The sequence below is a fragment of the Oculina patagonica genome, chromosome 13 (genome assembly GCF_052425735.1).
Source record: "Oculina patagonica isolate OP01 chromosome 13, crgOcupat, whole genome shotgun sequence".
Lineage (NCBI taxonomy): Eukaryota > Metazoa > Cnidaria > Anthozoa > Scleractinia > Oculinidae > Oculina > Oculina patagonica.
In genome coordinates, this window is record NC_135770.1 from 18,152,999 (window position 1) to 18,179,822 (window position 26,824).

Below are 26,824 nucleotides of genomic sequence, written 5' to 3' on the forward strand. Positions count from 1 at the left end.
CCATTCCCTCTATAGCGCGAGCCTGCAGGCTCGCGCATGGTTTGATGAATACAACTACCGTGATTCCCTGCACGCGCGCGCTATAGAGGGAATCGGTCCTGATTTTCCCATCCGGACCCCGCGTACGGACCACTCACGCGCGAAATCATTTTGTAGCTTCGGTCTAAACGAACACATGAAAGTTTTGCTCTTCAAAATCGAAATAGCTGTTCACCAACTGTTGTAAATTTTAAAGGACAAAATAGCAGTGGAATTAAAGGCCTCAAAGTTCTTCAAAAGGCGAGTATTTGTTTCTTTCTCAACAAAATTTAGTTGTAGTTTACCGTTCGTAGTTTGCCGTTGTTTGTGCATTTCGCAATGATTTTCACGCCATTGCGGTAAACTTTACCGGTTTTTAGACTCCCTCTAGGAGTTAAACTGCCTTGTTTATCCGTCACTTTAAGCTAAAAACAGCTTGTAAAACTGCTTTTCAGTCACAGAGTATTTTTGAGTCAGAGAAATAGGATTAACACCCTGCGAGCAACGTTTCTTTCAAGACTATTCAAAACATTTATCGGGAATTATTCGGGAAGCCGAAATCGATTTAATGTGTAAAGTTTTGTGGCATATTTGTGATTTATTTATGATTTTGTTTGCTTTTTCTTTTAGTGTAAATTAAATATGCTGAACCTTTCTTGAGTACGGTTTATTTTAAGCGAAGCTATTTTCTTCGCCGGAAATAAAAGGCAAACAGAATTCTTCACTCTTGCTCGTCGATCATTGAAATCAAATCCGCGCATATGCAAAGATTTTGCGACACATTTTTTCTCTTTTTTTTTTTTTTTTTTTTTTTTTTTTTTTTCAAACAAATTAAAGTAGGAAAAAATAAAAACGTTATTCGCCGGCCAAGGTCGGTCCGTATTGGGAAAACTGTGTAAGACCTTGGCTTTCAATAAAGTTCTACAGCAACATAAACTTTCGCTCGTTGTTTCTTCAAACTCGTTCGGAACCATTTGAGTTCCCTCGCTCTGATTGGTGAGTTCGTTCTATACTAGATGCTGATTGGTTTTTTTTTTTTTACGTGAACAAGCTTAACGCGAAGGTCTGGGCACGATGCATCGGTGAACGGACGTGTGTTTTCGAGCTCCGTAACACTCAGTATTTCGCCTGTTTCAGTGGCCCGTTCTCTTAAGTCACTTTCTTTTATTTAAGTTGGTTTTTTGAGGAAGAACAATGGGCCCGAAGAAAAGTCCCAAGAAAGCGGCCGAAAAGAAAAGAGCTAGACCAAGCAGCTCTACAGGTGACGAACTTAATGGCGACGACGAAGGCAGCCTGTACCTTGAACTCTTGGACCTGATAAAAAAGCTACAAGATGAAGACAACGCTAAAACTATCCAGATCAACAACCTCCAAACTAAACTAGACGAAGCGTTGGACGAGATTTCCTCGCTTCGCTCGAAGGTAAATGAGCTTAAAAGCTCGCTCGAGTTCACGCAAAGCCAACAGGACGAAGCCAAAGAAAGGATCGACAAATGTGAAGAAGACCAATGCAGGCAAGAGAACGAACTTGTCCGACAGAGTATATATAGTAGGCGATGGAATCTTATCTTCCATGGTATCCCCGAAACAGAGGGGGAAGATTGTTCGAAGTTAGTCACGCACGCGTTGGTTGCGAATTTGAAACTTGAAGAAAAGAAAGCGAAGTCATTCATGTTCTGTGGCACCCATCGCCTTGGAAGAAAAAAAACTGGAAACTCCAAGCCAAGGCCAATTATTGCACGCTTTACATGCCGAGCAGACAGGGATTTTACCTGGCGACAGCGCTTTAATCTCAGGGACTCTGCGGTAAAGATTGCGGAAGACCTGCCCCACAACGTACGCGAGATTCGGAGGGATATTTTAATTCCAGCGCTTAAAAAAGCAAGGGAAACCGAAGGCACCAAGGCGGCGATCATTGGCGACCGGCTACTAATCAATGGAAAGAAATACACGTTTGACAAGATTCCTAAGAAATGGCGATCGAATGTTGCTCAACATCAAGACAAGTAGGTACTATACGAACAGTCCTTTACAGGATCATTCCTCACAAACTTGCTAATTTCGTCTCGTATCCTTTGAACATTAGATTATTTTCTTATTTTTGTTGCGGAGTCTCGAATTAGCATATTAATCTTGCTTTCCGCTTTGCGCTTAAAGTTACGATCATTCCGCACGCCCATTACTCTTAAGTTCTGTTTTAATTACTGTAGTAATTATGTTAGTCCTGCGTAAGGTTCAGGTATACGTGTTAATTATCAATGGCTATTGTCCACTTTATTATTTGTTCCTGTTTTTTTCGTACAAGTTGTTTATATTGTTCATAATAGGTGTATTATTAGTGTCTCTATTTAATGGCTGCTATGTTTTGATTGAGTGGATTCTAAAGCAGGGTAATTGTTTTCACCATCACACTTCTTAAATATATGTTCTTTGAACGTTAGAGGTTTATCAGGGGAAGCCAAACGTCGAGAAACTTTCAAATGGCTAAGAGAGAAAAATTTCCAAGTTTTCTTTTTGCAAGAAGTGCACTGCACAAATGAAAAACGAGACCTGTGGCAAAACGAATGGGGCTATAAAGCACTCTTCGGGTGCGACAGTAGTCGAAAAGCCGGTGTGGCTATTCTATTTAAAAACAATTTCGATTTCATATTAAACAAGGAATATATTGATCCAGGAGGCCGCTTCATTATCCTAGATATTAAAGCCGCCAACCTGAGTTTCACGTTAGTTAATCTGTACGCTCCAAACAAGGATGACCCTAGTTTCTTTCAAAATATTACAAATCGAATGCGTGATTTTGATTGCGACAATATTGTCATAGGCGGAGACTTTAATTTGGTGTTAAATGTAGAGTTAGACAAACAAGGAGGCAACGCTAACACCTATCATAAGAAGGCTTTGGCTGAAATAAGAAAAGTTCAAATAAATCTCGACGTAGGCGATATCTGGCGGGACCGAAATCCGCTCACGACGCGATACACCTGGAGAAGACGCAACCCCGAAATATCTTGCCGTCTTGATTTTTTCCTGATCAGCTGCGGGCTATATGGCAAAGTAACGAATTCTGACATTACTCCTGGATACAAAACTGACCATTCTATGATTACCCTGAGCCTAGGTGTCACTGAAAATCCCAGAGGTCCCGGCTTATGGAAACTGAACACCTCCTTTTTAGGAGATGTAGATTTTACACACCGGGTCAAAACAGTTATCTCCCAGACATGTGAAGATTACAAAGATGACAACAATGTCGATGATGCTTTGTTATGGGAGATGATTAAACTTAAGGTAAGAGAAGCTTCAATTTTTTATGGAAAGGAGAAAGCTATTTCCAGACGTAAGGAGGAGGACGATCTGCATGCGAAGGTGGCATACTTGGAGAAAAAAGTTGAAGAACCCATTCCCCCTCAACTGAAAGAAGAACTTAGTCAACAATTGAGTGAGGCAAAAGAAAGCCTAGAAAAAATCTATGAATATAAAACTAAGGGATCCATCTTGCGGTCTAAAACTCGGTGGTACAACGAAGGCGAGAAAAACTCAAGCTACTTCTTTAACTTAGAAAAGCGACATTTTAAACGTAAGGTTCTATGCCAACTTCGCCAAGCTGACAACACAACTTTAACCTCCGATCACGACATCCTTCAAGAATGCGTGAATTTCTATAGTGATTTATATAGTAGTAGAACAATACAAAACAACAAGGAGGACTTGGATTTCTTCCCAAGAGATAATAGTGTGAGACTTGATGAAGACTGCAAAGACTCCTGCGAAGGCCTTCTAAGTGCCAATGAATGCTTGAGTGCCCTTAAGACAATGGAATCAAATAAATCCCCAGGCTCAGACGGTTTCCCAGCAGAGTTTTATAAATTCTTTTGGAATGACATCTCTACTCTTTTTGTGAATGCAATCAACTGTTCCTTCCAAAAGGGGCTATTATCCGTCACCCAGAGGCAAGGTATAGTTTCTCTTTTACCGAAGAAAGACAAAAACCCCATTCTCCTAAAAAATTGGAGGCCAATCACTCTTCTGAATTGTGACTACAAAATTGCAGCTAAGGCGATTGGAAATCGAATTAAACGGGTACTTCCAAAAATTATTGACAATGACCAGAGCGGCTTCCTAAAAGGACGCTCCATCGCTGAAAATATTTTACTAATTGATGGAATAATAAACTTTGCGGATAATACGAATAAACCCGGTCTCCTGATGTTTGTAGACTTCGAAAAGGCGTTTGATTCGATCGAGTGGTCTTTTATAGAACGAGCTCTCATACACTTCGGTTTCGGGCCCTCGCTGGTGAACTGGTTCAGGCTTTTCTACAAAGATGTCTCCAGCGCCATCCAAAACAACGGTTGGGTCTCAGAGCATTTCATCTTAGGTAGAGGGGTCAGGCAAGGCTGCCCGATGTCCCCATACTTGTTCATAATAGCAGCTGAGATACTAGCCAATTTTATAAGAAGGGATAAAGACATAAAGGGGTTTGAAACGAATGAAGTAGAACACAAACTAAGCCAATATGCCGACGATACAACCTTAATACTCGACGGTTCTGAGGGCTCATTTCTTCGTGCAGTTGCAGTCTTGGACGGATTTCACATAATCTCTGGGCTCAAGGTGAATTACGAGAAAACAAAAGTGCTATGGGTGGGTTCAGCAAAAGAAAGAGAACCAATAAAATGTGACAAATCGGAAATTTCCTGGGTGAAAGGAAAAGTATTTGCACTTGGAATTTGGTTTGCAACAGACAGGAAGACAATGCTCCGCTGCAATTACGAGGTAAGGATCAAAAAGATAGAAAGTGTAATTGAATCATGGCAGTTTAGGAGGCTCAGTTTAATCGGAAAAATTACCATCATTAAAAGTCTCCTGGTTTCCCAACTGGTCTATATTTTAACGCCGCTAACCACCTCCGTAGAAGCATTACAAAAAGTCAATAAAATGTTTTTCGATTTTCTCTGGGATGGTAAAGGAGATAAGGTTAAAAGGATATTTATAACCAAAGATTACAAGGAGGGCGGCCTAAAAATGATTGATATAAACAAGTTCAATCAATCTCTCAAAGTCTCCTGGATCCAAAAATACCTGGATCCGACAAATGATGGGAAATGGAAATTTGTTTTCGAGGACAGTCTTAAAAAGCATGGAGGAAGGGATATTTTCACCTGCAATCTTCACAAAGACGACATCCCCACGTTAGGGGTCTGTAACCCCTTCGTCCAAGAGGTACTGGAAGCCTGGGCAGAGTTACATTTTACGGATGTCACTGACATCACTGATGTAAATGTTGGTGACCAGATCATCTGGTACAATTCTCTTATTCGAATAAACGACCGACCCGTTTTCCATAAACATTGGTTCAACCACGGAATTTGCAAAATTTCCCACTTATTGGACGAGAATGGCACCCTGCTTAGGTACGACGAGCTGAGGATTAAGTTCCCCGAGCTAAAATGGTTTGAATCATTTGCCGTTCTTTCAGCTATAAGGTCATTTATAAGGAAGCTACATAATCCTCAGACGCCAGACAATAACATTATGAAAGGAGTATCTTTAGCTGATCTTACCTCTAAGAGTAAGATCAATCATTTTGTGTATACCTCTCTTTTAAAGAGAGAAAAAATCCCACCCATTGGAAGCCAAGTAAAATGGCTGAGAGACCTTCATGTTCAGAACGACTGTGAGGTAGACTGGAAAGTAGCATACACAATTGCTTTTAATTGTACGGCGTCCACCAAATTAAGAACCTTCCATTTTAAATTCTTACATCGGAGGATTGCCACGAATGATTTTCTGCAGAGAATCAACCTTATACCTTCAAATAAATGTTGCTTCTGTGCAAAACAAACAGAGACTATCATCCATCTTTTCTTGAACTGTCCCATAACGCAATGTTTTTGGGAAGATATTAAACAATTTCTCTTTCAAAAAGGCTTTGGGACTGAGTTTGTTCTCACAGATCTCCATTTGATGGGGCTGTTAAGAATCCCGACTAACACAGCCGTTAATCTTGTGCTTCTAATTGCGAGATATCATCTTTACTCCCGGAAATTAGGCGGAGCGCCTCCTTGTTTGTCTGTTTTCTTGAGTAAGTTGAATTCCATTATTCAAATTGAAAAACAAATAGCTTTGCATAGTAATCGTTTGACCGCCTTCACAAACAAGTGGAAGATGTTTCTCTGTTAATCTCCTCTACACTTTTTTCCCTATAAATTATCTCCATGTTTTATCCGTTTGATTTATCCACCAATCTAGTTTCTGTAAACCAAGTGTTGGTTTAGTTTTTTTTCAAATGTGAAATTTATTTATAGATCCGTCTAGCCATTATGTAGTTTTTTTTTTTTTTTTTTTTTTTTTTTGAAAAATTTAATCTAGTCGACTGTTTCCTTTACTAAGTAGTTGCTGTAGCGTCATTGTTATTTGTATATATGCATAGTTTTTCTGCTGTTTTTTTTTTTTTTTCCTTTTTGCACTGTAATTGTGGCATGAGGCATTGTTAGTATCACTGAAAGCATAGCAAAAAACAAAAGAAAAAGAAAAGAAAAAAAAAAGAGAGAAATATATATGTAGATTTAAATAAGTAATAAGCAAATACAGTATTGTAAATTAGATAGTATTGTAAGTTTTGTAATGTTAATATGGTAGGTAACACCAGTATTTTATTAGGATATAAGGTATTGTCAGTATTGTTAACAATGTTTTCTTGTACTGTTAGTAACTGTAAGTAATGTAGTTAATGTTAGTATTGTAAGTAATGTTAGTTTTGTTTAAGTAATTTGTGGTATTGTAAGTATTGTTAGTATTGTAAGAAAATTTGTTGTTCTCAATAAAAAAAAAAAAAAAAAAAAAAAAAAAAAAAGCTTAACGCGAAGCTGATTGGACTTCGGGTACAGTTATTCCCAATATGGACCTCCCGGCCGGCAAATAACATATACATATTTTCAAGGTTTCTTGCCTAACATTTTGGCTATTTATTTAATAAATAAATTTACATCTAGAAACTCCCTAGTCACGTATCCGTGACCTTCCCACCTGTCCACAGCGATGACTTTCGCGCGCACCTATATGCTTTTTTGAGCTTTTTCTCTCTACGGCCGCGCGCGGAGACCAAACCTTTGGATCGTTCGAGCACCAGCAATTGCTTCCGAAAGTGATAACACCAGATAACACGGAAATTGACCCCTCGCAACGGGATTTGTACTCTCCTGCAGCTGCGATCTTGTTGGTTCCCTACAAAAGATGCATGTAGATAAGATCACCAGAAAGTAACTGAAATACTGTACTAGTAGTAATTGGAAATTAGGGGAGTGCGTTTAGTAGGGTGGGGTGGGGGATATGGGGGGAAGGGGCAGGGGAGGAGGCAGGGAAAGCTGGAGGCAGGGAGTGAGAAGTATGATATTATGTTTTCATATTCTCTAGCTAGCTTGATATTTGAGGTCTGTCCATGCAGAAAATGTATGACATTGCTCAAGCTGATGAAACCTGATCTGCTTGCAACAAGCCATCTTTCTAAAGCATATGAGAAGAATAATGCCTTTTGATTGTGCCAAGCGAAGTGGCTAAAGGAAATAAAAAGATACTCTGGATAATGTTTGTATACTTATTTGTAACATTTACTAACAGTAACAAACGACTTTTAAACTGAAATGTAGCCATTCCAAACATTTTGATACCAGTCCATTAGGAACAGTTTTTTTGTTTCATTACAATCATAAAATACAATAGATGTGTTTAAAGAAATTTTGAGGGTTGTAAAGTCACTCAGCAGTAATTTAACTTGAAATAATCTGCATTCATCTTCTCAATGCTTAGTGGCCGAAGGGAAGTTGGTATATCACAAGTCTCACAAGTCTGTATGGACAGAGAAGTTGAATCTGTTAGGCAAAGCAGCTGAGTTGACACATCACAAGTGACAACTCGGTGTCGTCACCGAGGCGAATTGCAGCGTCTGTTTCTTAGAAAACAAAGCACTGCACAGCTTTTCAATTTTCTGATAAGTAGCTTTAGTCATATTTTGCTACTGATACTCCGAACAAATTATACATACAACTTCACTTACCTTGGAGAAAACTGCGAAAAATATTCGAAATAAGCGAAGGCAAAGGACTGAACAAAGAAAGCACACACGAAAGCACAATCGAAAGTACTGATGGATTACCAGCTCTGAGCCTGTTATCTTTTCACCACTGTTGTTGTGTTTATAGCTGAAGCAAAAATACTCATCATACAACTTTCGGGAACTCAGTTTTCACGAACGGCCACTATTTTATCGACGTTCGGTGGCGGACTAAAACTCTACCGCCCTGGATGAACCCTGTTATGCTTTCCTTGTTATTTTCGGTATTTTTTTAACTTCGGCTACACGTTTCAGCCATTTCTTCAAGCAAAACAAGTCAGAACGATTCCAAAATCGACGCCATATTGTTCTGCATGAAACGAGGCCATGTGTCAGCCACACCAAGATGGCGTCCAAAGCTCAAAACCACCAAGCTTCAACGATACCCACGTGACTGAGTTCGGAAAAACGACGCGATTAGTATGCGTTCTCCTTCGTCGAACGCAATTAATCACTTTAAATATCTGTTGATATCATAGCAAAGGGAAACTTTTTTGGTAAATTGATGTTCCCATTCTAAAAACGTGTTTAATATTCGAATTTTTCAGCTTCGTTGCAGCAAGATTGGAATATCACAGTCCATGATGTCAACTCCACGTCTGTAAGGATCAGTTGGTTGCCGCTGAACACCACCAGTTTAAACTCCACGGACATATACGGCTATGTAGCTGTCTGCTTACACAATGGTACCAGTGACAAACTTATTTTGAATGTGGAAAATGCTTCATCTTCCAATACCGTGGTGCACGATTTGAAATCCTACAGGAACTACCAAGTCAAAGTTGTTGCTCTTGTCAAGGATCGAGTGACTGGACTGATAACACTCAAGAGCAGCAAGAAAATTGACATACGTACAAAGGAGGGTGGTGAGTAATATTGATATACTTCTACATCAGACATCGTTACGCCATTTTTTAATAACGGGCAAATAAAATGGATAACAGATACAAGTTGATCATAACTAATGATTACTGAACACAATAAATGTGATTGTGCAAATTTTCCTTTGTTCCATATGAATATTTAAGTAAGGAAAAAATCGAAATGTCACTTTTCATTTTTTATTTTCACTCCATTGCGACAATACACCACATGCACGACCAATTTATTTAATCGAATGTATAAAATGTAGTGATCAGTACATAAGCGAAACAGGACACCCGGTTCACAACATCGCAGTGATATTAAAGGTGGAACAAAAAACATACATTTAGTCAGACATTTCAAAAACTGTGGAGTACAAAATCTTAAGTTAACAGTTCTTGAGAGGGTTAGAAACAGGACCAAGACATTCGGAAAGCGAGAGAAAAATATTGGATTTTAAGGCTGAAACCCTCTATAAATAACTTAGTTGTATAAAAAACCATAGCTTTGCATGTTTTTAATTTAATCAATTCTTTTTTTTTTTTTTTTTTTAATTTTTGTATTTTTCTTTGACGTATATATGTTTTTTTACCCGTTGCTGCATATTTTCCCTTACATGTGACCTTGTTACGTCACAATATATGTTAACCGTTGGCACGAATTTGAATTTTGTATGTTGTTGATGTAAGCAGTTTATACCTCTAACGCTCTTGATGAAGACCGTGATGGTCGAAACGTTGAGCGATTGAAACCAACTTAGCTATATTGGAGTTGGCTTCTTGACAATTACATTTTCACTTTTATTTAAGTTATCTCAAGAGTCCACGAAAGCTTTAATGATCCTCCAAACAGCACCTACAGTTGGTACCGGATTTGCATTGTTGACTCATTGTTTGCGAGACCTCTTACAAGTTGTGTGCTATATATACAAATCAGAACAAATCTCCATTTGCCTAAAGTGGGGGCGCAAATAGTATCGGGAGTTGTGCAGAATGCCTGCAAGTGGGTATCGGGAGGTGCGATAAATGCCTGTAAGGGGATTTGTCAATGATGACGTAAGATGAACGAATCTCTGCGTGGTTATTGGGTGATGATTGCAACCCCTCAGCGTAAACACATGCGCACTCGACAACAACGCTTCAACGAATTCTTGCAAACGTTGATAAGAGTTGATTTCCAGCTTGGAGTAAAGATAATTTGAGGTTTTATTCGAGGCTTATTCATTTTACAAGGTCTAATAGCCGAAAGCAATCCAGATGATCTGATCGTATTAAATTAGCCAATCAGAGCCGGGGAGAAAAAAATTAAAGCCGCACAGAATTCCTTGCGCGCTTCGGCCGAGGCCACGGCACTTGATTCGAGAAACTCGTCTTCAATAACAGAAGATTACGTAACTTACCGTCATCAGATGCAAAAAACGTTTTATTCGGTGCGGAGAATGCTATTTGGTTTTCGACGAAGCAGAAGATCGACTGGCCTTTTTTAATCGCAGGTGGAATGGGGCTTCAAACTTTCTTGCAGCTGCTTGCAGAAAGTGCTTGAATTATAACTCGACGATGTGTATATTTTTTGTTCCACACGGCTTTCGGATTTCGTGGAAGTCTGTCGAGAAGATTTAGGGAAGCAAGTTGTACCGCTCTAACCAGTAAATGTTGGATCTGTGGGGGTAGGGTAATTTTCCTATCCGAAACCCGTGTGCGGACAGCCGCCACGGCGCAAAATTATTTTGCAGCGTCGGATTTACGAACACATGAAAGCATTGCTCTTCAAGATCGGAATAGCTGCTCACCAACCGTTGTAAATGTAAAAGGACAAAACAGAAGTGGAATTAAAGGCCTCGATATCTTCAAAAGGCAAGAATTTATTTTGTTCTTGACAAAATCGAAATGAGTCCAAATGGTTTGTTGTTGTTGGCCGTGTACATTTCAAAATGATTTTCACGCCACTGCGGGTTTTCAGACTCCATTTAAGAGTGAACTGCCTTGTTTTATTTGATGCTATTTGCCAAAACAAAACACTATTTACCGTCATTCAAGAAACTGTGATTCTTTAACTAAAACGGTCTTATTAATTTTCCAATATTGTACCCTGCGTGGACGACCAAACTACGCATTTCATTTATTTTCGCGGGATGTTTGACATGCATGTTCATCAGAACAAAAATTATGCTGTCGACGCAGAAGTGATTTGTGTGTATAGCTTAAGAAACTGCTTTTGAGTTGGAGTATTTTAGAGTCAGAAAAAATTGGCTTAAGGTAACACCCTGCGAGCGGAGTTTCAGTAACATGAATATAATTTTATCGGGAAGCCAAAATCCACTTACAAGTGTTTAGTTTTGTGCTATATTCATTACTGCCTAATTTCCACTAATTTCCATGCTTTCCTTAACTCTCTGCAGTGTAAATTCAATATGCGAAACCTTTCTTGAGTACATTCTAAGCGAAGCTAATGTTCGAAATTAAATATCAAACAATGATACTTCACTTATTCTTACCCGTCGATTAAACTGCAATTTCAAGTTAAAATTGCACAAATGCGCGCGTACAAAAACAAAGAATTTCCAACACATTTTTTCCGGGTTTCTTTTCAAAACAAACTTAAGTAGTAAAAATAGAAACGTTATTTGCCGTCCTAGGTCAGTCCTAATAGGGAAAAGCTGTACCCTTCGATCACAGCGAAATCGTCCGGGTGGGTTGTTGATCGCCCTAATTTTACGCTTACAAAACAAAGAATTTCCAACACATTTTTTCTGGGTTTCTTTTCAAAACAAACTTAAGTAGGAAAAATAGAAACGTTATTTGCCGGCCTAGGTCAGTCCTTATAGGGAAAAGCTGTACCCTTCGATCACAGCGAAATCGTCCGGGTGGGTTGTTTATCGCCCTAATTTTACGCTTACAGAGAAATCACCCGGGCGGGAAGAAAGTTATTCGCCTTAATTTTTTTTATTAGTATATAAAAGAATTGGCCTTTTTATTGTCTACGCACATTTTTATGTATTTGTAGTACTGTCTTTTTTTTTGGAAACTGGCATAAAGTTTAAATCCCGCTCAAGACCTCGGCCACAGCTTTTTGATAAACGGACCTCCCGGCCGACAACTTGACAATATTCAAGCTTATGTTTCGACAAACACAACACACTGGGATCTTAACAGTAACGGCAATCTTTAATTATCTTGAAACCTGAACGCAGAGCTTTAAAAGGACATAAAAAACAAAAACATACAAACCAAACATTCAGGCTTACAGTCAGGATTTTAATTTAGTTTAATAAATTAAATCCACGGCATTTCACGTGCATGATGCTACAAGCGTCTACGTTTTCGCAGCAAACGTACGCGTTTTGGTTGCTGAATTTACCATTCCGAAACGGCTCCATCCTATGATGACTTCCTACTGCCTCTGTGACACGTTACAATTTGATGGCTAACGTGATAAGGCGCAAAAAGAAATCTCTGAGCTCTGATAACAGCCGCCATGAAAGCTTCGAACTCAAAGTCTCAAACTTACGGGCCGCGCGCTTGTGGGATACGGCATTAAAATTTTTCTTCCCAGTCCCCCAATATGACGTTACAGGTCACCTGGATGCAATTATTGCAAGAGTTCGCAATAATTAACTCGCAGAGCAGTAAGAGAATCCACATTTTTACTTCTGAGTTGTGCTGTCATTTCACAAAGCCCCGAAGACGAAATCTGTCTAGGAACGCGTACGAACATATTTACAAATTTTGTCTGCGATTTACGATAAGCAAGCCTTATGGTGGATTTCCACTGACGCGTAAATTTTTACGTGCGTGAAAAAAATTAGAGACAATGTATGAACGGCCTGCGTAAACGTGTACGCAAGCCGTTCATACATTGTCTCTAATTTTTTTACGCACGTAAAAAATTACGCGTCAGTGGAAATCCACCATTAGTCCAATACCGCGATTTACCAAGCGCAAACTACTTGAACGGAGAAAGGTCTTGATCAGGTCTCCTCTGGACGAGATTTACAAGATGATATGCGGCATCAAGAAAAGAAATTCAAAAGAGTTCTCGAGATAATGGTTGTTTTCACACTATAGCTAAGGACGGACAAATCGTCTAGACGGGCAAATCGTCTGAGACGGACAAGTCGTCTTAGTGTGAAAACGGGACGAAGGATTTTTGGACCTACAAGTCGTCTAAATTTGTTCGTCGATTTGGCCGTCTAGGAAGACGATTTTGCGAGGACGACTTGGCCGTCTAGACGGACAAGTCGTCTAAAGCCGTCTTTAATTCACACTAGACGAACAAATGGTCGGTCGTTTTTTACCTTAAAGGGAAGTTGCACTAGCAAAAAGTATGCTGTTGGGCCCTTGAATTAATCGTCGTGTTATTTGACGCTGACATTGGAAATGGCAATGTTTGTTGATACGATGAATGTATTGAAGTATGTTCTGGCTTGATTGAAGAGGTTCATTGTCAATTATTTGAGTGATATAACTTGAAATGAGGTGCGTTTGTGTCGTGCTCTCGTGTATGCACGTTAACTGTACTATAGATGACCGGAAAGTTTAACTGTGCTATAGATGACCGGGAAGTTTAACTGTACTATAGATGACCGGGAAGTTTAACTGTACTATAGATGACCGGGAAGTTTAACTGTACTATAGATGACCGGGAAGTTTAACTGTGCTATAGATGACCGGGAAGTTTAACTGTACTATAGATGACCGGGAAGTTTAACTGTACTATAGATGACCGGGAAGTTTAACTGTGCTATAGATGACCGGGAAGTTTAACTGTGCTATAGATGACCGGGAAGTTTAACTGTACTATAGATGACCGGGAAGTTTAACTGTACTATAGATGACCGGGAAGTTTAACTGTACTATAGATGACCGGGAAGTTTAACTGTACTATAGATGACCGGGAAGTTTAACTGTACTATAGATGACCGGGAAGTTTAACTGTGCTATAGATGACCGGGAAGTTTAACTGTGCTATAGATGACCGGGAAGTTTAACTGTACTATAGATGACCGGGAAGTTTAACTGTACTATAGATGACCGGGAAGTTTAACTGTGCTATAGATGACCGGGAAGTTTAACTGTGCTATAGAAGACCGGGAAGTGTGTTTCTTAACAAAAATACAAATGTTGGCCTGGTCGGGTGATTAACGAGACAACCCGTTAAGCCTATATGAGCATATTTTCACGTCACGTCAATCAACTGCAAGCGCATAACCAACTAAAACTGTGCCCTGACTTAAACAGGTTTACGAAGTAGAAGGCACTATTAAGGCACCCTTTTACAGCGAAAATTGGCCTGTCGGGTCATACTTCTGATAATAACTTTGTCTCCCTGACTTCATACGAGATTACAGCTATAAATCTTAAGATCTTGCAAACAACCTGTTATTTTGAATTTCTACCGAATATTTGTGGCGAATGGTATCTGACTAAAGTTTCTCATATCAATTCTTTTCTAAGTAAATGCACTACTTTTTTGCAGTGCCCACAAGAGGACCTCGGTTTAATACCGTTGTGGCCTTGGATCATCATAGAATTTTTGTAAGCTGGTTTAGTTTGCCACCAGATGATGCCGGCGGGGTGCTTCGAGGTTACAGAGTCTATTACAAAAGCTACCTTACATACCAAACTAAAAGTGTTTCAGTGAAACCGGTCCAACTGCAGGTTGAATTGACTGATTTAGATTCAAACACTGAGTATCGTATATGGATAATTGCCTTTACAACTGTAGGAGAAGGTCCACAGCGGTATGGATATGGGATCAGAACTTGTAAGTAAAATGCTACCAGTTGTTTATAAAGCTACAAATGCCCAATCATCCACAAGTTTTAAACATATTCTTGACATTAGTGGTTACCATAGCAACAATATAATCTGTTAAAAACATCTTTTATTTAAAATTTCAGTACTAATAACTTCAAAATAAGCCGGTGACCCCCATTTTTTTATGATTGAGTTATGATCAGCGTGTCAGGACACACCGTTTGGCAAAGTGTAATATAATTATATCGAGGGGTTCCGAGCCACCTTAAATTAAGTTTTCAAAATATTAAGTTGGTTCTAAGACTGAAAGCTAAAATTAAGTGTGTTTTCAATAGGTTATAGTTTTGATATGGTAACGACTAATGACAAGAAAATGATCACAACTTGTTGTCCAATGATTGCGCATTTATTTCATACCATTGCTGGAACAGCAAAGCAAAGCATAAGGGCAGGCAAACACTGAAAACCGTTATCAGCCACCTTTTTTTGTTATTTGATTGTTCATTTTTTCTTGGGGACATGTTGAGTAAAAAGATATGGGAAGTTCTTGTTCGCGTTTTCAGTACATAAGTGCTTCAGATATTGTCCCGGTATTATTATAGTTTTCTGTGGTTTAGGGTGTGGATGGACAATTTCTAATCAGTCCGGTGAGATTGTGTCTCCTGGCTTTCCTTATCGCATCGAAAGTGGTGACTGTACATGGAATTACTCTACACCAAGCAACAACTCAATACTTCTAATCACGTTTACACATTTTAGTTTACCTTTTACGTGGAACTGCAGGTAAGATATTTTGCCGATTTCTCTTGCCTTCGCTAGTTGTTAATGAAAGCGAGTGGCAATAAGCGAGTTAGATGTTTATAGTTACACTGGAGAGACTGCAGTGTTTGTTTTTTTGGAATATAAAAAGATAAAGTTAGGCATTCCAGGCTGGATTCTCTTTTCCAAGTCTGGTCAATTAATTGTTTCATATCATTTTAATCTATAATTTCAATCTATAAACCTCTAAGAGGGATGCAGAGAACTGGCGACAACCCAACCATTCTGTTTAAAAGTATTAAGGGCGATGAACCGCTTTTATTGAAGTAGAAAAGACCTATCTTCACTTTAAGGTGATACTCCATTTTCTTTTCTCCGTCCTTTGACCTCGTTTTTGTTGCATAAACTAAATTTAATTATTTTCGCAAGTCTTCTGTATACATAATTCGGTACTCCCTTTATTAAGTGAGGCTGTAACCAGTTGTTTTGTTTACACAGTCGATTTTATCTTGACGTCAAGAAAGGACAGGAAGTAGATAGGATTTGTGGCTCAAGGACTGGATTAACAATCCTTTCGGATGGACGGCCTTTGCAGCTGCGTTACCACTCGGATCGTTATACATCCAGGGCAACTGGTTTTCAAGCCCATTATTACATGCTTAACGGTTCATTAAACGAAGGTCAGTTACTCAGGATTTACTTTGAAAAAAATGAGCAGCTTATCACTCGTTATTGCATTGTTACAGAGGCCTAAGTGTATGCATGATAAACTTTGTAAACTACAATGCTCAAAACTGCAGACCAGCTAATAGAAAAGACGAAAACTATGGGCAGATTTATGATCACACATCTATGTAATTATTCTTAAGCTTACTTTAAAAAAGAATATCGGTACTGAGTTGTCTATTTTGTTTGTTAATATTTTTTAATCTAAACTGTTCTCAAATTAGGGGTGGTTTTTGAAGACGTGCGGAAACAACTTAAAAATTTTAGCCTTAATTTTTTTTAGTTGCAATATATTTCTATCCTAGCCATCCTCATCCAAAGACGCCTGTTAACAGTTTTAGTGCACTATTCAAATACGATATTGCCTGGTACCTTTGTCGTTAACATTAATACTAATTTCACGATCAGTTTTCTTTTAGGAAGGTGGACAAATAGTACATATTTGATTTTAGAATAGATAAGCTCAGTTTGTTTTTAGGCAAGTCGGAGCCTTGCCTTGCCGTCTAACAACTGTTTACGTACGAGTAGTCCTCTTTCACTTTTCTTAGTGTCAGACGAGGAGAACAGTGAACATATATGAAATATATGAAAGTATCCAAGTAAGAATTAAAAAAACTTTTTAGGTTTAATTCTCACACGAAACTAAAGCTTATAATTCATCTTACTTTCTGGTATTCCAGCCCCTCAGCTAGATGGCTGGAACATAACTGCCGAGAGTATTACCTCAACAACAATATTAGTGACTTGGCCCAAAATGACACGTGCCATATCGATACAGGATTTGTATGGTTTTGTCGCTGTCTGCACTGCTGCTAGCGAAAAAAGCACATCTCGCCTAGCCACAGCTAATGTTTCCTCTTCAAATGTTTTGGTGCGAACGCTTAGGCCGTATACAGATTATCAGGTTCAAGTGGTCGCCCTGCTCAGAGGTCAGAGTAATGGAACGATTGAAATGAAAAGCAGCAGTGTTGTTTTGCTTCGAACAAAGGAAGACGGTGAGATTAATTTTATATTATTGGGGTTGCCATAATATCCTATTATTTTCTTTCAAAGATGTATGATTAAAGTGGCTCATTAGAAAAAATTATCCTTTCGGCTGGATGGGATGCTAGTCCATCGAAGGGCTACCCTCAACAGTAAATTGGGTGGTACCCATTAATACACCGGGTCGGAGAGAGGTAATGTGAGACTTAACTTTGTAGACGGAACGTGTTATGGGACGTGTATACGGACCATTATTTTTTTGGAGGGGGGGGGGGGGATGAAAATATTGAAAAAAATTGTTTGCAGGGCCTGGAAAGACGAAATAAATTGTTTGCAAACACGATATGTATAAAAAAAATAGTAAGAATTTCGAAAAAAAAATGTTTGCAGAGGTGCATAAACTAAAAAAAAAAGTTTGCAGAGGAAAATTTTTCATCCCCCCCCCCCCTCCAAGAAAATAATGGTCCGTCCCTAAGGGACTTAGCTTCTGTAATTGCCAAACTGACCTGTTTCTTTTTTTTCTATCCACAGTTCCTTCTAAACCTCCCAAAGATGTTGTTGCCCAAGGTAACAGTCCCAATAGTCTTCTGGTTAAATGGTCTTCCATAAGTGAAATTGACGTAAGAGGAAAACTCTTGGGATACCTGGTGCAGTACAAGGAAGCATGGACACAGGACAGTTATGCCAATATCTCACTCCGGGCCTCAGCTTCAGCTGCAGTGATTAAAGGGCTAAAAGTGTTCACATTGTACAGGATCCAGGTTGCTGGTTTTACTAGTGTTGGTGTTGGAGTTCAAAGTAGGCCACAGTATGCCAAAACAGGTACTATGTGTAGCAAAGCATAGTTCTTTTCAATTGGCGATCCAGAAATGTTAAGTCGCTTTTTAAAATAAGATTCTCACTATGGTTTAATGTACTTGAGCCATGGATTCAAAATTCGTAAAGCTGTGGAATAAATCGAGGGTGTATAAATGGAAATGGTTGTACTAGTCATTATAGAGGTTTGCAATCAGTCAAGCGAAATAGTAGGCGTTAATAGACGTCTTAGTTTAAAGTTGCCGTAGGCTATCCCTGTAAAAGTAATCACTGTTACTTAAGATGAAATAAGATGAAGAAGCTGTATCCGTGGGAGGAGTCGTATAAGAGATATTTGTGTGTACATCATTATTTATATGTATAAAGATCTCTTCCCGAACACTGTTCTATGATGTTTTCAGGCTGTACGTTTTCTGTACCCAAAGAAGTCACAGAGTTTACCAGTCCAAACTACCCGAACAACTATCCGAGTAATTCAAACTGCACCTGGATAATAGGTCAGGGAATGGATTTAAAAGAAACAAAGATCATAGTCCTGTTTGACTACTTCCATACGGAAGGTTTTGGCACTCCTTGCAGGTAACGTTTGGCTCGATATATTTTTTTAGATCAACTCGGTGTGACGCATTAGCATGATCAAATTACATAGCTTTTTTCTTTTCTGATCATTTACGGCAGTGGCCTAATCGTTAGTGCACTGGACTCCTGATCGATCGGTCCGGGTTCGAGCCTGTCAGGGTTATTCACTTATTGTGTTGGTCAGACCCTTACAGTAGCGGCGAATCGAATGCTGGAGATAACCCTACAATGGACGAGCATCCCATCTAGGGGGAATTAGAAATACTCCTAGCTTTATGCTACTGAAACTTGAAAAAACTCTAGCATTACTGCTTTGTTTTCTGATATGTGCTACTTGGCTCGAACGCAGACATTTCCGACCTACCATATATATTAACATACGTAGAAAGCGGTTTGATAGTTTTTTTTTATTTTAAAAAAGTTCCTTTTGTTACGCTATTTTTTTTTTACAAATGAGTAATACATATGAAATGTAGATGAAGGATTTATACTGGGATGTTCGCAGCGGCACAACTGTGGCAAATGCGTGCGAAGCCTTTTTTTAAACCATTGTGTCTTAACATGAATGTTTTCTTTTCGTTCAATTTTCCAGTTCTGATTTCGTTCAAGTGAGAGACAATTCCCAAAGTGTAAACTGGAAATTTTGTGGGAAAAGCTCTCCTTTTGCAGTCACCGTCAGCCAAAGTCATGTCACAGTGCACCTTTATTCAGACAATGGAATAGAAAAAACTGGTTTCTACGCTCGTTACCTTGTGGTAAAAAACAAAGTAGATCTGGGTACGAAATCTTACTGTTTGGTTTAATAGTACATGTACACAATTGAATAACAAGCCTTGTAGTGGGTCCGGACAATACTTTATTATAGGCATCATTGTATACAGTTTTTATATTTATTTCGAGGCTTTTTAAATTACTTTGATACAATCATTCCCAAACCTTGCCTTTGGACAGTATTTGCGTTGCACACATACTAGTTTTGCAATATTTTCAGGTGGCATACTGTGGAATATTCAATTAGTGACTTGATTTTTCAGTAAACACATGAGCGTTTATGCGAGTGTGTATACAAGTCACGAGTTGAATATTATCCTATGCCTCTTATATACACATAACAGTCAATTAAGCTTTCTAGACGAATCCATACAATTTAAAACAAAAAGGTTCATCTTCAATTGAATTTAAGCTTATTGCGAAACGTGTGCAGCTTTTAACTCGGGAAACCGAGAAAAATGGGGGGCGGCCCGGCCCAGTGTTCATATCTGGTTTAGAGTCCTACATCTGCTTTTCGAAAAGCCGATAGAATGCAGCATTAAGAATTCTTGTTCCAGAATATTGCCAGGTTTTGCTTGAACGTGATAGAGGTCGCAATCCAAAGCTCTTTACTCAATTTCCTGGGTTTCGGTCGCTGCATGCTTGGCAAATTCCTCGGCTTCGTACAAAGTTTTCCGTCCCTAGTATCAGGTATTTTTGAAGATTTAAGATATAAAAAGTAGAATTGGAGAGAATAATTTGGTTCTTCATTTATGTTTCAACATTTTCTCGAAAAATCCAAACCGAGTCGAATGAAAAAAAATAGAGCGCGCTGCCGGCAAGGCTTTCGGCGGGAAAACTTAGAAGCATGATGAACACCGGGAAACTTTCGTGGAATACGACCCGTGGAATACCGCAAAATATGCAACGGCTTTATAGGCCCCTGATTGGTCGTATTAAAGCATGGAATTAAGTTTTATAGACTATTATAAAATAACTGAGATACTACGCACGCTCTGATTGGTCAAAAATCTATGTTACATTGTATCGGCTTTATCCCCGCTTCTCGATATGACAGCGCTGTGCTTGAACATGTGTAAGAACGAAGAATTGCTTAACCTTAGTTTAATGTCTAATTCTGGTCTATCAGAAGATTAAAACAGAAGATCTGATTCTTATAAACGATTATCATGCAAAAAACTTACTGAGGGTCGATCAAAATGAGTTTCCCACCCACCGCATTTGGAGAGAAGGAACTTACTGGGAAAACTGAGGAATATCTCCTGCCAACAGGAGACATTTGTTCACTTTCTTTCAAAATAAGCCTGTAGAGTGTGGTATTTGCATTATTTATTATAACTGTAAGAACCATAACCGTTCTTATTTATTATTTATCATCAGATATTACAATAAAAGAAGAGAGTACCATTTTAGCGACAGCTGCATTGGAGTGGAAAAAGCCGACGCTCCGCACTGGTAAAGCAATGAGTTACATTGTATTATACAAGCAGTCCCAACCTTCAAAGTATTGGAATGTTGCAAGAACCAACGATACTCAAGTATATCTGAAAAACATTCAACCAAAGACAGAATATACCGTCAGAGTGCTTGTCCTTACTACGTCTAACATCACCTATGAGAGTCAAATATTCGCCTTAGAAACTGGAATAGGTACGTCAGTGCATATTTTTTTATTTTAAGGTTTCGAAAAATAGATGAAAGATAAATGTCTTTGTAATAACAGCGTATGGAAAGCGTTGTGGTATATATAATGCCTTCTCTGGTGGTCTTCGGTGCAAGAGCTTGCCAGTGTCCTTGGGTTTCATTCACGGACAAGACAGTGCCTCTGACGACCCAGTTCTTTAAATGGTATCAAAGGCAAAATTGTGGTAATAGTTTTTAAAACTTATATACCTGCTCGCGTGAGGGAGATCGGGAAGTTATTACACTGTAAAGCTACAGGTTTACATGGTTCTGAAAGAAACTGAAAACGAAGGAGTTTAAAAAAGTGTTTAATTACTAACACAATTACACAAACACAGTGGGCATACGCTAGCTCAACTACAATGCTAAATGTTTTCTTTTGTATTTATTGTTATCTTCACGCGCATGTTTAAACGAGCCTCGTCGCTCCTCCTTCACGGTGTAGCATGGGTAAATAAACTATTGTATTGTATTGTTTTTTATTGTTATATTGTGGCTCATCAGATGATCTTCAATGAGAAAATAACCATGTCCATTTAAATTTGTAGTCAAAAACTACCTTCTTCTTCCCAGAACCGACTGGCGAGCCGACAAATACACCAAGGCCTACTTCGGCAGGTAAGAGGACGAATTTAATGAATTTTATAGACTTCATAGTTAGCGTAGATTACTTTATTTTTAACTTTGGGCGGTTATTTCTGAGCAAATTAGATATTCTCAAATCAAGTCTGCTTAGGTAAAGCGAGAGAACAGACCGAGATAATTAGGCCTAATTAGGCCTAATTCTTTTTCCTTTTTCTATAACAACCTTATTGCCATTAGGTTATGGTACTTAATTTAAAGCCCCCTATTCAACCAAAGCCTTACAGCCGTAAGGCATTATCTCGCTCATTTTGCAAAGATACTACAATCTGTTGTCAAATTCTCTTGTCCTTATTGACTTAAAAATGATACTAGAAACGAGGTAGTATAATTTATTTTATTATTCAACAAATGCGTGCGCTTCCCATATAATTATGGTCAAAATGCTAGTGTTATCTGTCATCCGTACATAACAGATATCCTACGATATACGTAGGCTGAGAAGATTCGTCCAAAGTCTTGTAACGCGCTGCATAATTACACTTTTTCTTTTTGCAAAATGTGTTCTGTTGACAAATTGTTGAATAATAATAAAAAAAAAATATACTGCTCAATCTTGTGGAATATCGTCTGATTTTAGCCGACTCGGCCTACGGCCTCGTCGGCTAAGCATCAGGCGATATTCCGCGCGATTTAGCAGGATAATTGTTAAATAGCTTATTATCTCAATTGATAGCTTCAGTAGTTATTACATGGGTTATTATTATTTTTTTAAACAGTACCAATAAGACTGATGTATCCCTATGGACCTACATCTGGGGATTCTGTAGTTCCAAACACCGACGAATATTCGTGGCGATGCTTTAAAATCAACATCCCGGACGACGGCATGCAATTCTTTAGAAAACGTCACCACCAAGTTTACGTATGTATACAATCTATTATCATGTTATTCGGAATTGAGCAGATATCGATAAAAATGTAGCTGCATACGCGACAAGAAGACAATTGGTAGCTGGTCTTTCAACGCACCGGTCCTGGATTCCTTTCTGATATACCCAAGCTTAACCCCTTTGTTTCGCTGCGTAAATGAAGAAATGACCGCTAACCAGGAACAAAAATGTGTTTCATATGCATGGCCAAAGAGGCCTCAAAGAGCCAAAGAGCAAAACAGTTAAAGGTTGCCATTCAAGCAAAATGTTTCTCAGTATAATATTAACAATGCACTAATCAAACTGCCTTCTTTCTTAAAGATCTGTCGAAACGGAGTGTTGCTCTTTGATTCACAATGGCTCCCTTGGTGGCCATATAACTTCGGACAACGCTGGTGGCTGAAAAAAGAGGCCATGTTGGCACCGTATTGGAGTTTGACTGATACGCACTACTCTTTCGTGAGTTATGGCGTGTCCAAAGTCTACTATCATACATATTCAGATTTCGACCCAAGTTCCCTTCAAATGTTAAATATGGCCACATCAGATGTCAAAAAGCTCCAATCAAAACCCTTGCCGACCGACTTCAAAGCATCCTGGATGCTTGTGATAACATGGGTAAACTTGAGACCCTATCAGTACCCAACAAGCATGGCACAAATGGTAAGAGTTAGAGAAGAGAGTCACGTTTTATTTTTTTTTTTTTCCTGTTAGTATATTATCAAATAAACTGAAATTCCCAACCAGGTATGTTCAACTTGAAATTCGTTTAAGGGTAACAGTCAATTTCCGCCTTGCGGACACCTCTCTATTACGGACACCCCGTTATTAAGGACAGGAGTTGAGGTCCTGGCGAATTAGAATTATTGAAAATAACTCTCGCTACTACGGACTTTCTCTATTACGAACACCATATGATGGTCCCGAAGGTGTCCGTTATAGAAAGAGTTGACTGTACTTATTTCTAGTGTTTTAGAAACGCCTTTATACCATTATAAAACTATAAAGTGTTACATTGTAGCTCTCGATCTTTTTTAGAGCTAAACATGTTTATCAAATTATCTCATATAAACATAGTTTAGGGATTACGGCATGTAGACTAGAAGGCTTGTCGAGAAAATTATGTTCTTTTACTATTCCTTTCCGTCTTCGTCTACTGTTCTCTAGCGTGTATACGTTTTGAAAAGGTCTTTTCTGTTCTTGCCAACTAAAGAGAAGTCTAGATCTGAGAAAAATGTCAAACCGACAAAGTCAATCAAAATGAACTATATGAGTTATTATAGAGGTTCGTAATCAGCATGACAGACTTTGTGTCGAATCCCAGTCAAGCAAAGTAGTGGGCGATAAAAGACGTTCGATTACTAAGGCTAGCTTTAGCTCGAAATGTGTGTTAAAATTGGCATTACATTGAATCTTTAGGGAAACACATTTCAGTTGGTTTTGATCACGGACGGCGTCTATTCCTTCGCGATGTATAATTACCCCAGCAATGGTTTACAGTGGTCAGCTCCAACACAAAGGTATGTAGCTGTTAGTCGAGTGAGCAACTGTAACACTGATCTTGGTTAATAGTCTACAGAAGGGAGACAGGGCGAGAAGGATGCGGCCCATAAATCCAAATAAAAAACAAGGAACAAACATCAATATAGTTACAGAAAACAGACAAACGGGGTAAATAAAATGTTTATTATATCCCTAGCTGCCAAAAAACGGACCGTATCATACGTAGCATAAAACCACTGAAATGACCGGTCACAGCACGGGTACTATCTAAGAGATAATATGAATTCTGTTGCTAATAATATCCACAGAAAATCGAGCACATATCATACATTTATCGTATCACAGTTTTCAAAATAGCAAGTACTATTTTGCAGAAAGTACTACAAATATTACTACAACTCGCGTGGTCTACCTGTGGTTGGCTGGAATGCTGGAGACAAGCAAGAAAACAAATATAATATGAAACGGTACGTTGCTGTCGTAATTCAGTCTACATACATTGACCCAGATGACATTGATTGCATTGTTTCTCCTTCTGTAAGAGCAAGTGAGAGTAAAAGTGATGGCATTTGTTTATATGGCCCACTCGGTCGCCTTCGCGGTGCAACGGGCAGATAACGGTGCGTTTGTGGGAACTTGAGAGAGATATGACAGTGTTTGCAACTTTTTGCGAATTCTTCTTTAATAATCTTTTTTATTTCGGTTTTCTCGACTAAAGGTCTGGTACTGTCAACATAGACACCATCGATGGAATAAGAGGCAACACCGACATGGTTGGAAAATGGTTTTTCAGGCTTGAGAACTCTCTTGGAAAACGCAACGCAAGGCAGGAGTGTATAAAATGGTTCAAAGCGCAACCAGATCCTCGTTTTTATACTGAATACCTTGAGCCTTGTCCATGTAGCTTTCGACAAGCTTGGTGGGACGAGAGGTTCACTGTGAACTGGAGAGACTGGCCACGAATGTGTGGCTACGCTCAGTTCCCTTCCACAGACGGATGGGGTCAGGAATGTTGTTATTCATCTGACTGGGACAGCTGGGGTGCACTGCTTATAGGAAATCCTGGAGGAGGTTCTGCGCATAGATATCACAAGCTAACGCAGAAGTGGAGGGCCAAACACGACTCTAGCGATGTACTGGGTTATCAGAAGTGTTGTGTAAACACGGACATGTGTGATTTATATTACAAAAGACGTCCCTCTGATGACTGTGGAAATTATGTGGTGCCAGAATGGAGTAAGAGTTTTCATATATTTTTTTACTGGAATAACGTGTTTAGGAGGGCGATTCAAGCGCCTCCTTAAAGATAAATAGAACGGTACTTGTTCGACATATTGTAATCTTGTTTCTTTACCCCAGTGAATGAGATATTTCTTTGGAGTTTTTATTACAAATTCTAAATTTTTCAAGCTTGGCCGATCATTCCCGTAGGAAATACCGTGACCACAATTATTTAAAACGGTATGTATGGAACCGAAGACCACATATAATATAATATTTGAAAGTGGTGAGTCATAAGTTATACGAAAGGCGTAGCAAAAGTCACTGTTTTAATTCTAAAACTAAAACGGAAAACAAGAAAAAATTGAAAATACCTAATTCTTCTAACAATTATTTTGGGTAAATGTGTGCGGGGTTGTTTTCAGATACTAACTTTACCTTTAAAGAGAATAGAGGAAAAAGTTGCAAAAGTTGTAACGGTGGTTAATCAGGTCTTATATAAAGGAGGGAGTAATCTGTCCAAAATTATTTTGCTGCCCAATTTTATACAAAATGATATTGAGCATGTATTTAAATTTAAAATAATTTAAAAGAATATTTAGATTTTTTCTTGCCTTCCAAATATTCTGCCTTTTTTATCACTTGCAAATAACATGTAAATTACCAATGAATTTCTTTTATCATTATTTTTATATTAAAGGTTGGCTGTGGGGTGACCCTCATTTTGTCACTCTTGACGGTAAAAACTACACCTTTAATGGTCTTGGTGAATATGTCATGGCAAATGCTCGGGGTGGGAGTTTTAAGTTACAGGCTCGGACAAAACTAGCTAAAGGCGATGGAACAGCAACGGTATTTTCTGCTGCAGCTGCGAAGGAAAACAATACAAGTGTTGTCCAGGTGGAATTGGAAGATGAAGGTCAGTGGTTCTCCGTTTATTTTTTTAAATTTTCTCTATCATTTGCGTACAGTGATAAAAGACAATCGTTCTAAAAAGAGACTGTGCTTTTCGACAGGCTTTGTTAACTAAGGTGATGGCCTTATTACTTTGTAGTGTATCGTTTTTTTTTTTTTACTTATACGTATGTAAACACTGTAGCTTACTACAACCTACTATTGTGTTTTGTGTTTAATTTTATTAACAGGGTTGAGCGTGCTGATTGACGGGGAGTTCTTTAATTACACGAGCCTTACAAATGAATCTGTTACACTAAACGGTTCAGTTGCTGTTGCCAGACCAAAGAACGATTCCTTTTTAATGGTTTTCCCATCCGGGATATCAGTTACAGTTAAAGTGGTATCAGGGGCACTTTCAGTTGTGCTCGCGGCACCGAGGAGTTTCAAAAACCAAACGAAAGGTCTGCTTGGAACATGGAATGACGATCCAGAGGACGACTTTTTGACCCCTGATGGCACAATTTTGCTTTCAAACGCAACCAGCAAGGACATCCATTATAATTTCGGTCTTCTTTGTAAGTCTCATTTCTTATTTATCATATGTTCATCATTGTAAGTAA

At 38.7% G+C, this 26,824-nt stretch overlaps 1 protein-coding gene across 1 annotated transcript in view; it reads left to right on the plus strand.

The window, feature by feature from the left end:
- Positions 1 to 26,824, plus strand: part of LOC144634535 (uncharacterized) — a 37,958-nt gene that overhangs the window by 1,042 nt on the left and 10,092 nt on the right. Inside the window, exons 2-18 of the mRNA XM_078493512.1 lie at positions 8,680 to 8,997; positions 14,471 to 14,758; positions 15,369 to 15,534; positions 16,009 to 16,190; positions 16,917 to 17,231; positions 17,752 to 18,042; positions 18,438 to 18,615; positions 19,208 to 19,392; positions 20,767 to 21,036; positions 21,643 to 21,687; positions 22,431 to 22,576; positions 22,905 to 23,246; positions 24,003 to 24,103; positions 24,461 to 24,553; positions 24,805 to 25,322; positions 26,008 to 26,226; positions 26,453 to 26,779. Coding sequence (XP_078349638.1) covers positions 8,680 to 8,997; positions 14,471 to 14,758; positions 15,369 to 15,534; positions 16,009 to 16,190; positions 16,917 to 17,231; positions 17,752 to 18,042; positions 18,438 to 18,615; positions 19,208 to 19,392; positions 20,767 to 21,036; positions 21,643 to 21,687; positions 22,431 to 22,576; positions 22,905 to 23,246; positions 24,003 to 24,103; positions 24,461 to 24,553; positions 24,805 to 25,322; positions 26,008 to 26,226; positions 26,453 to 26,779 — 3,984 coding nt within the window. The remainder of the gene's footprint in view (positions 1 to 8,679; positions 8,998 to 14,470; positions 14,759 to 15,368; positions 15,535 to 16,008; positions 16,191 to 16,916; positions 17,232 to 17,751; positions 18,043 to 18,437; positions 18,616 to 19,207; positions 19,393 to 20,766; positions 21,037 to 21,642; positions 21,688 to 22,430; positions 22,577 to 22,904; positions 23,247 to 24,002; positions 24,104 to 24,460; positions 24,554 to 24,804; positions 25,323 to 26,007; positions 26,227 to 26,452; positions 26,780 to 26,824) is intronic.